General features: G+C 37.3%; 1 protein-coding gene and 1 pseudogene across 3 annotated transcripts in view; both read right to left on the bottom strand.

Moving 5' to 3' along the window:
- LRRC49 (leucine rich repeat containing 49) overlaps positions 1-14,550 on the bottom strand; it is a 153,670-nt gene that overhangs the window by 29,798 nt on the left and 109,322 nt on the right. For all 3 annotated transcript variants that reach the window (XM_029952517.1, XM_029952518.1, XM_029952519.1), the window contains one exon: positions 3,464-3,701. In XM_029952517.1, coding sequence (XP_029808377.1) covers positions 3,464-3,701 — 238 coding nt within the window. The remainder of the gene's footprint in view (positions 1-3,463; positions 3,702-14,550) is intronic.
- Positions 1,784-3,175, bottom strand: LOC115302583 (annotated as a pseudogene).

Here is a 14,550-nt window from a genome sequence, read left to right as displayed (position 1 = left end):
TTAATCATCCATTTCCTACATAAAAGGTAGCTACTTTTTTGCATGGACCTCAAGCATATTGTAGTATAGAGGTGGAATTTAAGGAAAGGTATGAAGCAGGCTGTGTTATATCTTATGAACAAGTAATATATTGTATCATTTATCTTGAATGTATCATAGATAAGCTGCTATATAACGATTGCCACATCAGATAGCTGTGAAATTAGGTGATTAACTAGTTGTTACTTAACCTTCTAATTTCTGTATAAGTCTAATTACATGAAACAGAAGTTGGTGTCTTGATTTTTTACTTTGCTTCTCTGTTTTGAGTGTCATTGCAACTACTGTATTGTAAATGATGGAAAATAATTGCATATGTTAAAAAATATGAAACTTTATAAAGTAAAAAAAAATAAAAGAAAAAAAACTTAAAAAAAAAATAAAAAGTATCTCCAGTGAGAAAAAAAAAAAAAGAACTCAAGAACTTGGAAAGGCTTTATTAATAAGATCAAGCACTTAAAGTGCTTGAAAGAAAATGGAATGTTGAGTTTACAAATGCAGTTTAAAAGTTTAAAGAAATGCAGCTAACCATGTTGGAAGTAGATTTAGTTGTCTGATGAAAATTTATTTACTCAAGTGGAGTTGATTGAGTATTAATCATGCAATTTGTAACATTTTCTAGGTGTATAAAGAAAATAGTTAAATTTGTTATTTTAACTTAAAAAACAAAAAGTCCAGGTGTTAAGCCACTGACTGTAAGAACTCAGGGTTAGGCCCCTCTGGTTTTCAAAGCCAAATGTTATAGAGATTCGTCTTCCCAGGGTGGGTGCTCCATGCCTGGGTGCCTGGCATGGAGTCTGCTCCTCTCCTCTCCCATGGACATTCCCACGGATTTGTTTGTCTCTCAACCTGTCTCTGCCCTTTCTATCCTCTTCAGTGCAGCCTCTTTTTACATTTAGCTGTGGAGAATCTGTTCTGCCAGGCATCAGGTCGGCTTCTGGCTTATTTACAGTGACGTCGGTGTTATCTACTTGTATCCATGAGACAAGGTGACCTTAGAATCTTCCTACTCCACCATATTCCCTTCTCAAACTAATTTTAATGAGCTACTAAAATTGTTATCTTTTAAAAAATAATCTACACTTGGGTTTACTTAATCAATGCCAAAACTACTACCCAAAGCCAAAAGATAAGGTTCCCATTTCAATTAGATATTTCAACTCAATAATCTCTATAGAACTTCAAATTTTCCCATCTTTTATAAAGCAGGAGTTGACAGCACTTTCTGAACAGGCTCACATAGTAAATGTTTTAGGCTTTGCATGCCTTGTAGTCTCCGCTCCAGCTACTCAAAGCAGTCAGAGAGGACACGGAAAGAAATTAGTAGTTATGTTCTAATAGAGCTTTATTTATTTGACAGTATTTGAATTTCATGTAATTTCCATATTGTGAAATATTAGTCTTTGATTTTTTTCCCCCAAACATTAAAAAATGCAGAAACCATTCTTAGCTTGTGGAAAAATAAGTAACAAGCAGCAGGCCAGATCTGGCCCATGTGCCATAGGTTTGCCAACATCTGCTCCAGAATAATCCCTTAAAAGTCTAGGCACCTGAAGGGGCACCTGGGTGGCTCAGTCCGGCAAGTGTCCAACTTGAGCTCAGGTTGTGATCTCAGGGTTTATGGGTTCAAGCCCCACGTCAGGCTCTCTGGCTTGTCAACACAGACTGCTTCAGATCCTCTATCCTGCTCTCTCTCTCTGCCCCTCCTCTACTCACTCCCTCGAAAAAACAAGTAAACATTAAAAAAAAATCTAGTCACCTTAAAATTTCAAATTGTTACTTCCCAGAGATTTAAAATGATTATTTGGATCTTCATCAGTAACTTCTTTTAGATCAGCTGGTTTCCACTTTGGAATCTGGTCTTTATCTATTAAAACTGTCCTAACACCTTCATGAATGTCACGGCCTCCCACACAAGCTTGACCTGACTGATATTCCAAAGATAATGCTTCTCGCAAGGTCTTTGAAGACCTCTTCATGAGAGTCGTCTTAGTGTGGTCTTTAGGGATGTTGGAGACATTAATTACTTTCAACTGTTCTAAGGCAAAAGATGAACCATTTTGCTGTAAATTTTCTATAACTTGTTCCACACTATTGGCTGAGAACAAACTGTTTCTTTTGTTCATGTGATCCTCTAGTATAAAAGACTTATCTTGATCAATCTTGGACTTTGGATGGCAACCTCTAAGCCATCTGCAATATTTTCACTTGAAGCAGATTTAGGGCTAACAAATCTTCTAACATGCCCAACTTCTCAGAAGCCACAAAATGTGTCACAATTCCTGCTATGTACACATTTCTTCCTTTCAGCCTGAATCCTGTTAATGCAAGGAAGGAACCAAGTTTTCCTTTAAGTCATGGCAAGAAATAACCTCCACCCACATCAGGGAATAGTTCAGTTGCTGTTTCTGGCATTGCAAAGAGAGACTTTTCAGTAGCCGCTTGTAACTGACAGACCAACTCCCCCACCCACTGTAATTCCAGAATAAGTGCAACATATGGTTTCTGGCAAGAGTCAATGCAAGTGTTCAGCATATATTTTTCCCTAAAGAAATCTTGAGCTATCTTCCGGTTTGCCTTGCCACCTTCTGAGATCACTCTGATATCACCCCCACACAGAAAGTCTTTCCGCTAGCTCCTTTTATATGGATCAGGACAGTTTCAGGATCTTGTTCCCAGCTCTTTAGCTGTGGAGACATTTGCGAAATCATATTAAGATTCGGTGCACTTAGGTCTGTGTAGTGTTATCCCTCCTGCACGACCTTTTGTTTCCAGTAGCACTTCTCCTGCTGCATCCATGTGCCTAGACGTTCTAATTTTAGAGGCTGGAGGTCCAAGATCAAGGCACCTGCAGATTCAGTCTTCAAACTCATGAAGTCCCTCTTCCTGGTTCACAAAAGGCTGTCCTCTTGCTGTGTCCTCCCAAAAGCTCCAGTATGACATTAGTCCTTTTGAGTGAATTAAACCTGGACATGAGCCTCACACCTCCTTGCAGCCCCGTCGCGGACACCCATGAGCCTAAAGTCTAAAATTATTTTAAATGCTGTTAGGGGACTACTGTAAAAATCATATATAAGTACCTGTCCCATTAATACTAGGTACAAGACATGAATACATAATATAGGATTAGGTGAGGTCCTCTTGAATGCTTTATAAAGTATAAATATATAGTTTGAATAAAATTGCATTAGTCCTTTATACTCCATAAAGAATAATTTTATAGACAGACAATTCCCAATATTAACAGAAAACTGCAAGGCCATGTATGAATACCAACTTAAATCCAAGATCCAGAAAATCGACAGAAAAGTTTGGTCTCCCCACCAGATAGAACCTGCATAAATAAAAGTTAAAACAGGTCTTTGGCCTGAACACACAAGTCATGACTGAGTAGAGCTCAAATATACTAAGAGGAAATGTTTACCAGAGAATTAGGAAATTTAATCTTCAACTTGGGAAGCACTTGGACGATTTCATCAAATTCTATGAAAGTGAAGGACACGGTTGTCACCATCCCTGCCGTTTGGACGCTCCAGTTCCGATCCAGAGACTCCAGTGCTCCTGAGCCGTACAGGGAAAGCGTGTCCCCATCCACTTCAACGAGGTGTGTGTCCAGGACAGACAAGCCTTGTAAAGCATTGGTAAGTCCTGAGTCCAGAGACCTGGAGGGCGCAGCACACAAGTTTAAATGAGAGTCTTATCATGCAAAGTAGGTAAGAGACGATAAAAATCTGTTGGAAAGGGTATTTGAAATTTGAAATTTTATGTTAATTTTTTTGCTTCAATAATTAAACCTACAGCACCAAAGACTAAATTTCAATAGAATACCTAGAAGTTTTGTATTCTTCTGGTTATATATTTTAATACAAAAAGAGGCACAAGTGAACAAAGAATAACACTCTAAACCCAAATTATTTATACCAAATAAACATAACTGACATCTTATTTAGTTTCAAAACAATTGATTTAGTATATCATGGATATCTTTTCATGTTAGAACAAATACATTTTCCTAATCTATAAAGTATTCCACAGTACAGCTGAAAAAAACCCATATATTATGGGACACTATTTCTATATTAAGAATCATATAATATAAAAATATATTTATAAAAACACTTGGGAAGACACATAATTATAGTTAACAATAGTTTACCTTTCAGAAATTAGATTAAGGGGTAAGTTTGACTTTCTATTTTTGAATACCTCAATGTTGTTTGAAATTTTGTAATTATATACTACAGTTACAAGCAATAAAGTTAATGACAATTTCCTCCCCAGTTTGAAATTAAAAATGATGAAAAACAATCCACTATTTAACATCTCTCTCTGTACACACACACACACACACACACACACACACACACAAATATAATACATATAAAATCACTTCATGTACTCTACTGAGTATGATAATTGTTACCATTTCCAAAGTAGGAGCCACGTTTTCTGTAAAAGGTACCTAAATGTTAGCCAGAGAAGAAATAGCTCGAGTTTCTGGATTTGTGAGCAGAGATATAACTATTTACCCAACCTCAGAAGTCAAAACAGTGGTGGGCGTCTCTTCCATGTGTCTGCATCCTGCTGTGTTTGTCTCAGGCGGCGCTTATTTGCCCCACTGATGTTAGTGCTTTGCCTTCCTTTGTGCTCCCATTAACTTCTACATACTCCTCCAATATATCACTTCTCATACTATATCATAATTACATGCCTACCGTTTGCCTTCTTCATCAGTAAATTCTTTGCAGCTAAAGGTGATTTTCTCCTCCTTGGGGGATCTGGGGCCTAGCAATGGGTGTTTCACAGTCTATACTGAGCAGATGGATTACTGAAGATCTTCGTATTTTATAATGCTGACATTGGAGGGGAAGACTAACAAACCATTAACCTTGTTGGCCTATTATGTTTTACTGGACTTAGGTGTACTTATTTCAGAGGCATCAGTTAATCCAAAGATAAGCTGAGAGATAACATTAGTCAATTCTAAGTGAATATGCAACCTAGAAAATACAAAGAGGCCTGATTTCTGCTACCCTAATGCTTGAGACAATGACTATTGTATGACAGTGGTCAGACATTCTACAAGCAGTAGTATATGAATAATCTTAGAAGATAAATCCTATGAAGGTAAAGGATTTAACAGAATAAAAATCAGATGGAGTTAAGAGTTCCTTTCATTGTGCTTCATGTGATAGCTTCGGGCTGAGCTGTGTAGAGCAAACAATCATTTCTGGAGTAAGGAAAGGACAGGAGGTATATTTCACCGCCACCACACTCCGGAAGGCTTGCTGTGAAGCGTGCATACCTGTTACAGCACTTACCACGTGGCATGGCAATTACCTGCTTACTTGTATGTCTCTCTTACCAAATGTTGTGATTCTTGAGGGCTCCAACTTTGTCACATTAGTGCATCTAGCATCTAACACAGATCCTAGCACATGTTGTGGTCAATAAATATCTCTTGCATGAATTAATAAAGTGAGACAATTAAAAATTTTTAATGACTATCTGTTGAATCTTACGAAGGATGTTCTGAGCGTAAGCTGTGATTTGAGCAAAGGGACAGAATCAATGATACAGATACAGAACGGGGTGATGCAGAATACTGAAGAAGTAAGGTGAAGGCAAGGAAAAATAAGCTAGCTGGTAACTGTAATGATGCCTACACTAATGCCATGATACCCAGCGAACTACTTGGAAGTGTCTTGCCTTTCTTTTTCTTTTCCCTATGATTAAAAGATAAAGAACATAAACTCCAAGGTAAGTCTTTCATCAGAAAGGAATTACTTATTTTGTATAAAGGTTGGTCAAGCAAACTACTGGGGAAATAAGTGAAATAATCAATAAGCGCAGACTCAGCAAATCAGTAATAGGTTATAAAAGAAAGCAGAAGTAATTTCTAACTTGAATGGATCTCACATGGGCATTCCATAAAAAACAAATGGCAACTTTTCTGGGTGACAGAAAGGTTCGTCCTTGTCAACAGAAAATGTAACACCTGTTAAACAGGTCATAGAGTATCTAACTCTATATTATATTATATTATATTATATTATATCTAACTCAGTTATTATCTAAATGAGGCTTGAAGTTCGCCTTAAACTGTAGTCAATGTAGAGTAGAGGAAGCTGTTCTTTGGGGAACAGGTTTTTTTATGACTTGCATACAAAGTGACTTGGAAAGTTTGCTAAAAATGTTTACACATTGGGGATTGCTCTTCCAGTTTTCCTTATATGCTTGGCAGGTATGTCCACATCTCTAGTCACACATACATACATATTATTTCACCTGTTCATTCATTTATTCACCAAACATTTACCGAAAGCCCACGATATGTAGGGCACGGTGCTAAGGAGTCTGGCACAGGCACTGAACTCTGTATCGATAAGGACAGTTCCTATAGAGATTATGGACGAGTGTTGAATCTATCAAAACTTTCCTCACTTTCATCGGCCTCTAGTCCCCAGAAATAGAACTGCTCTAATCATACTCTGCAATTACTTTCATAAACACATGAAATAGAATTTCTAAACTGAAAATGACCTCAACCTCTCACTAAACAAATAGGTGTATCTGCCAAGCTTACTTATTATTTTAGGCACTGGGGATATAAAGATAAACTAAGACGTACTTGCCCTTACCGTATAGGAAAGACCCACAGCTAGTATCATCCTCAATGGGGAAAAACTGAGAGCTTTCCCCCTGAGGTCAGGAGCATGATAGGGATGTCCACTCTCACAACTGTGGTTCAACACAGTACTAGAAGTCCTAGACTCAGCAGTCAGACAATAAAAAGAAATAAAAGACATCCAAACTAGCAAGGAAGAAGTCAAACTTTTACTCATCGCAGATGACATGATATTCTACATGGAAAGCACAAAAGACTCCACCAAAAAACTGCTAGAACTGATATATGAATTGAGCAAAGTCACAGGACATTAAGTCAATGTACAGAAATCAGTTACATTTCTATACACCAACAAAGAAGCAGCAGAAAGAGAAATCAAGGAATCAATTCCATTTACAATTAAACCGAAAACCATAAGATACCTAGGAATAAACCTAACCAAAGAAATAAAAGATGTATACACTGAAAATTATAGATAGCTTATTAAAGAAATTAAAGATGACACAAAGAAATGGAGAAACATTCCATGCTTATGGATAGGAAGAACAAATATTATTAAGATGTCTACATTGCTGAAAGCAATCTACATATTCAATGCAATCCCTATCAAAATTATACCAGCATTCTTCGCAGAGCTAGAACAAACAATTCTTAAATTTGTATGGAACCAGAAAAGACCATGAATAGCCAAAGTAATGTTGAAAAAGAAAACCAAACCCAGAGGCATGACAATTCTGGACTTCAACCTGTATTACAAAGCTGTAAGCATCAAGACGGGACGGTACTGGCACAAAAACAGACATAAAAATCAATGGAACAGAACAGAGAACCCAGACATGGACCCACAGATGTGTGGCCAACTAATTTTCAACCAAGCAGGAAAGAATATCCATTGGAAAAAAGACAGTCTCTTCAGCAAATGGTGCTGGAAAAACTGGACAGCAACATGCAGAAGAATGAAACTGGACCATTTCTTACACCATACATAAAAATAAATTCGAAATGGATGAAAGACCTACATGTGAGACAGAAAACTATCAAAATCATACAGGAGAAAACAGGCAGCAACCTCTTTAACCTCAGCTATAGCAACTTCTTACTAGACATGTCTCCAGAGGCAAGGGAAACAAAAGCAAAAAAGAACTATTGGGACCTCATCAAAATAGAAAGCTTCTGCACAGTGAAGGAAACAATCAACAAAACTAAAAGGCAACTAACAGAATGGGAGAAGATATTTGTGAAAGATGTATTGAATAAAGGGTTAGCATTCAAAATCTATGAAGAACATAGCAAACTCAACACCCAAACAACAAATAACCCTGTGAAGAAATGGGCAAAAGACATGAAGAGATATTTTCCCAAATAAGACATCCAGATGGCTAACAGACACATGAAAAGTTGCTCAACATCACTCATCATCAGAGAAATACAAATCAAAACTACAATAAGGTATCACCTCAAACCTGTCAGAATGGCTAAAATGAACAACTCAGGAAACAACAGATGTTGGTGAGGATGCAGAGAAAGAAAGGGGAACCCTCTTATACTGTTGGTGGAAATGCAAACTCGTGCAACTGCTCTGGAAAACAGTATGGAGGTTCATCAAAAAATTAAAAATAGAATTACCCTATAACCCAACAATTATACTACTAGGTATTTATCCTAAGGATACAAAAATGCTGACTTAAAGGGTGCATGCACCCCAATGTTTATAGCATCATTATCAACAATAGCCACATTATGGACAGAGACCAAATGTCCACTGACTGGTGAATAGATAAAGAAGATGTTGTATAAAAATACAATGGAATACTACTCGGCCATCAAAAAGAATGAAATCTTGCAACAACATGGATGGAACTAGAGTGTATTACGCTAGTAAAATAAGTCAGTCAGAGAAAGACAAATATCATATGATTTCACTCATATGTGGAATTTAAGAAATACAGATGAACATAGGGGAAGGAATGGAAAAATAAGAGAGGGAGGGAGGGAAGCCATAAGAAACTCTTAAATACAGAGAACAAAGTGAGGGTTGCTGGTGGGGTGCTGGGCATGGGGATGGGCTAAGTGGGTGATGGACATTAAGGGTACTTGTTGGGATGAGCTCTGGGTGTTCTATGTAAGTAATGAATCACTAAATTCTATTCCTGAAATCATTATTACACAATATGTTAACTAACTTGGACTTAAATTTTAAAAAATAGAAGAAGAAAAAGTCAGAGAAAGACACATTTCATATGATTTCATTCATATGTGGAATTTAATAAACACAACAAACATAGGGAAGGAAAAATAAGATCAAAACAGAGAGGGAAAGGGGCACCTGGGTGGCTCAGCTGGTTAAGCATCCAATTTGACCTCACAGTTGGTGAGTTTAAGTCCTGTGTTGGACAGTCAGAGCCTGCTTCAGACTCTGTCCTCCCTCTCTCTGCCCTTCCCCTGCTAGTGCTCTGTCTCTATCTCTCAAAAATAAGTATTAAAAAATTTAAAAAAAAACCAGAAAGGGAGATAAACCATAAGAGACTCAAGTACAGAGAACAAACTGAGGGCTGCTGGCGGGGCAGCTGGGGAGGGACTGGCTAAATGGGTGACGGGCATTAAGGAGGACAGTTTTGGGCATGAGCACTGGGTGTTACACGGCAGTGATGAATCCCTGACTTCTACTCCTGAAACCAATACTACACTGTATGTTAGCTAACTTGAATTTAAATAAATAAATTTTTAAAAATGACTTATTTGTCCTTAAGGAGCTCCCAATACGAATGGTGGGTAAAGAACAAGACACATATGTACATTAATTGGGATACAATATGCTTACTTTCATATAATGAATACTTAGGTGATATGCTATGAGAGTACAGAGGAAGGAATTCTTCTAGTGGGGAGAAGTCAGTTCTCAAAAGAAGGTAGCATTTGAACTGGTCCTTGAAAGATGTATAGTAGAATTTCACCAGAAATAGAAGGAGGGGGCCCACTTCTGGTAAGAAAAACTAAATGAAGAAAGGCATAGAAGCCTAATTATATATGACATATTCAGTTAAGAACACTTTCGATATGGCTAGAACACTGAACCATATTGGAGTCATAGCTGAAGATGAACATGAAAAGTCAGATTTTGTCCTATAAAGGTTGAGGAGCAAAAAAAGTAATAAAATAGCAAAAAAGAAAGTAATAGGACCATAGTCGATGCATATCTTTGAGCCCCTCCACTGTGCCCCGTGTGGAGCTCGGTGCTGGTGCTGGTGACACAAACATGAACAAGACACTTCTCAGTCCTCAGGGATCCACCTCGGACCACCATAAGCTGGTCAACCTTGTGGAAGGTGTAGCAGGCAGAGGCTGAATCGAGACAGAATAGTAGGAAACCAGTGCAATCATGCTGACTAGATCATATCAGGGCATAACAAAAAAGTGCAGTGGAAATGGAATTGGCAAGAAGACCAGACAGACCTTAGTTCAAATCCTAGGTCTGCCACTGGCAAACAGACGATTTGGCAAGTAAGTTAGTTTCTTTGTACGTGCAGTTCATAATGTGTAAGTGGTGATTATAATACATATTTTTTAAAGTTGTTAGAGACTAGAAATATTCTAAATCGTATCTAATGTTTAGCTCAATACGTTGTAGTGATTACAAATAGAAGAAGAGAACATAGATATAACAGATGTTTAAGGGAAAATAAAAGTAGAACTTAGTGACTGATGACAGGGAATAAAGAAAAAGAATCAAATGTGACTCAAATTTTTAGAGTAGGTGACTGGATAAAGTGGTCTCGTTTTCTACCCCTGTCTAGTCTAAATTAGCACTCTGAGAAATGTGGCATTTTCTGTGGAGGATCCATGTTTTAAATTTGTTTTCCCGTGAAGCCCAACACATTTCCATGAATATGTCCCACTCAAAAATTATTTATAGAACTGCAGGCAGTCTGCCATCAAATAGGAATTCTCTTCAGGACCCTCATACTCATGTGGTTAATTAGAGGTATAAATGCTCATTTCATCAACTTGATAATTTTCTATGCCTTCTTGATTAGTATGGGACCCTAAGAAAAGAGAGTGTAATTAACTTAATGCAATAGAGTAATGAGTCCCTAAAAACCAGGCTAAATAAAGAATATACTCTTAAATGCCCGAATGGAAAAAAAAAGACAGTATTTCAGAGGATTATGGGTTTTTTTGGTTTGCTTAAAAAATCTTTAGGCTTTCTATAACAGGCTAGAACAGAAAGACTTAAAATATTTCGGAAGATTCTTTTCCCAATGAAAAAGTGGTGCTGATTCCTATAATAACGTATTTTATGAATTTCTATTACAACATTCGTAGGTGTGGAAATTCATTTTATGCATTATATTTTATTATGGTAGTGTTGGCTAAAGTACCACAGTGTTCACAGACAGGAAATGACCAAAAATAAACCAGCTTCACTGCATGCATCCAATGTAAGCAAAGAAAACATTACACCAAGTACTTTCCCATTTCTGGCAGGGAATAGAAACCTGCAATATGTCATTTTACTGTAGAGCTGTCCCAAGTACAGTGAACAGTGAAATCATTAATGAGATATACCAAAGTTTTACAGAATTTCTTCCCTTTATGTGCCTATAATTTTTTCATGGATACTTGTTTCCAGGCATTTAGTTACACACCCATAAGCCAAAGGTGACCGAAACTCTAACACAAGAATTAGCCACTTTTCTGGCATTATGAAATACTAAAGACTATAAATGGGGTTGTGAAAAATGGAAAAACTGATGTAGCATTAAAAAACCAGTTGTAATCCAAAGGAAGGGACTCTGTGACCCTCAAGCTTTCTGCCATCAGGAAGAGCCAGGCTTCTATCATTCCAGACAGATGAAACTAAATTATATTTTTAAAGACAGAGAATAGAGTAACACACTTTCTAATATTTAAAACATTTCAACTGTGTGCTTTCAGATAAACCAGCACATAGAAGGAACACATGTGTTTGAAATCTCCCTCCAAAACCCCATTAAAGTAGCTGAACTGGTGTAAACCCACAACAAGTACAATGGTTGAGGGGAGGGGGAGAGACCCTCTGCTGTAAGAAATTTCAGAAAATTTCTGGAAACTGTCAAGAATGCTGAGTGATGAAGAAAAACAAAGGAAGTCGTTGCTTTGAATGCGCACTGGAGACAAGAACAAAGATGTTAGCCAACCTGCCCAGGAGGGCTCTGGAAAGGAAAGAAGGGAAGATATAGAAGACAGGCGTAGAAGCAAGGCTGAGTGAATACAGGGGCGTTAACTGAAGATCTGTCAAAGGACCTTCACTCCCACTGCCTATGAGATGGTCGGGCTGAGTGGCATTGCAGATCAGTGGGAAAAGGAAAGAGTGCTCAGCAAATAGGGGTAGGGCAATCGGCTATTCCCATACGGGAAAAACAAACAAATCAGACATAAGTCTCAAACTTAAAAATCAATTCCAAGTGTAATAAAAACTAAAATGTGAAAGGCCAAATTTTCAACCTTTAGGAAGACAAAATGGGAGAATGTTTACATAATCTCAGTGTCATAAAGGATATTATTTCTTAAACACAATCCAAATGGGGAAACCACAAAAGAAAAGGTCTATAAGTTGGTATCTTCAATAATACAAACGTTATTTAAAGGCAAAGACATACCTGATGTTGTTTGGGGAGAGGCAAAGAGTGAAAAGAAGGCCCAGGACCAAAATCTGAGTAACTCTACCATCTAGAGGTTGAGAGAACAGAAGTATTTGAGGATATCAGAAAGATACATAAGGCAAGAAAAGGCTACTGGTAATATGATATAAAATAATAAATTGTAAACAATGGTCCAAAAGAAATTATTAAGATAGCAGGCTTCAAGAAGAATAAATTCTATTCAATAGATAAATGAGAAGTTCAAAGAAATTGGAATGCAGTAAAAGCAGCACAAATTCCTTTATTTAGTAAATAATTATAAACAAACAACTAAATAAAAGATAGGAAACCAGAAACTCCAGATAAAAACAAACTATGTAAGAAGGCATGGCTCAAATATGAGGCAAACCAAGGTGTGGCATGGCTCTGAACACATCTTGAAGTATGAGGAAGAGGGGGCTATTTGCATTTGATGCTAAGACTATTTTCCTTGGTTTAGGAAGCAGAAAATAAGATTTAACACGACTTAATGCTCAAGTAAAAGATGGTTACATAATCACAGAAACGTAAACACTGCTTACTAGTTTTCAATCTTTTTTAATTGAAATTTTTTAAATGTTAATTTATTTTTGAGAGAGAGAGAAACAGAGCATGATGGGGGAGGGGCAGAGAGAAAGGGAGACACAGAATCCGAAGCAGGCTCCAGGCTCTGAGCTGTTAGCACAGAGCCCGACGCGGGGCTTGAGCTCACAAACTGTGAAGATCATGACCTGAGCTGAAGTCGGACACTTAACCAAATAAGCCACCAAGGTGCCCCTACTAATTTTCATTCTTCAGAAGCTACCAATGGACAATATTATGGTTATAGAACAGATATAAATAATTTTAATATCAAAATGTAAAAGCATAGCTCATAGTATAGAGGAAAATTGTGGGTCCCAAAGGAAAAATGGTAGAATAGGGAATTCCAAAGCTGCATTCGTCCACAAAAGTAACGAACATGATAGCAAAAACTGTCCGAATCAATTCGTTCAGACTCTGGAATCTAAAAAAAGGAAATTACAACCACCAGGGAAATGAGTACTGAAGAAAAAACATGCCAAATTTCCATATGAGCGTTCTGTGCATTTTAACTCACACTGTTAACATGCCCTACATCCCAACTCAGTGGAGTTTTGAAGACGGCAGCCCATATTCTTTGTGCAGGTTGCTGGTAACACATACCTTACTCTCAAAGAGCTGTTGTCATGTGTTTTCACATGTCTAATGGGTCCCAGCTAAAATGACTACCTTTGTTTCACCTGCCTCACAGCTTCCCTTGGGCACAGGTGTCCTCCTGGGTGGCATTTGTCGAAAGCATTTAAATGCAAAAATGTTTCAGGTGTTGCTCCTTGGGCAAAAAATATAGAAAGCAAAAACCATAAGACAAAATGAGGCTGGGGAAGGAGCTAGTTGAGAGAACAAGGACTTTGTTAAGTTCTTGTGCATTTCAAGGAATCCAGAAGGCAACACTCATGTCCAGGGGTGGACACAAGCTCAGAAAACACTTGAGAAGACCCAAAGCTATCATCTCCGACTGTTAAAAGACAAAGACAAAGGAAGAATCTTGAAATAGCAAGAGAGAAGTGACTGACTGACTGGTCCTGTTCAAGGGACCATCAGGGACCCTCAATAAGATGAACAGCCAGTTTCCCATCAGAAACCATGGAAGGCAGTGGGCAATGGGATGACATATTTAAAGTGCTGAGAGAAAAAGCTTCCAACCAAGAATTCTATATCCAGCAAAACTGTACTTGAAATGAAGAGAGAAATTATGACATTCTCAGATAAAAGCTGTGTGAGTTTATTGCTAGTACATTCGCCCTACAAAAAAAAAAAAGCTAAGATAGGCACTTAGATTGAAATAAAAGGACACTAGGTAGTTACTCAAAGCCATATGAAGAAATAAAGAATACCAGGAAAGGTAATTACAAAGGCAAATATAAAAGCCAGTATAACTATATTTTTGACTGGTACCTTTTTTTTCCCTCTATATGAGTTAATAGAAAAATGCATGAAATAATAATTACAAATCTATGTTAATGTGCACATAGTATATAAAGATGAAATTTGTGACAATAAGAACATACACAGAGTAAAGTTTTATAGGAGAAAAATTTTTATATATTTTTGCAACTATGCTGGTATTAATGCAACCTAAATTATTATTATTTATGATGTTAATTGTAATCTCCAAGGTAACAACTGAGAAAACAGCTAAGA

The sequence above is a fragment of the Suricata suricatta genome, chromosome 9 (assembly GCF_006229205.1).
Source record: "Suricata suricatta isolate VVHF042 chromosome 9, meerkat_22Aug2017_6uvM2_HiC, whole genome shotgun sequence".
Taxonomy (NCBI): domain Eukaryota; kingdom Metazoa; phylum Chordata; class Mammalia; order Carnivora; family Herpestidae; genus Suricata; species Suricata suricatta.
This window is presented reverse-complemented; position numbering and strand designations above follow the sequence as displayed.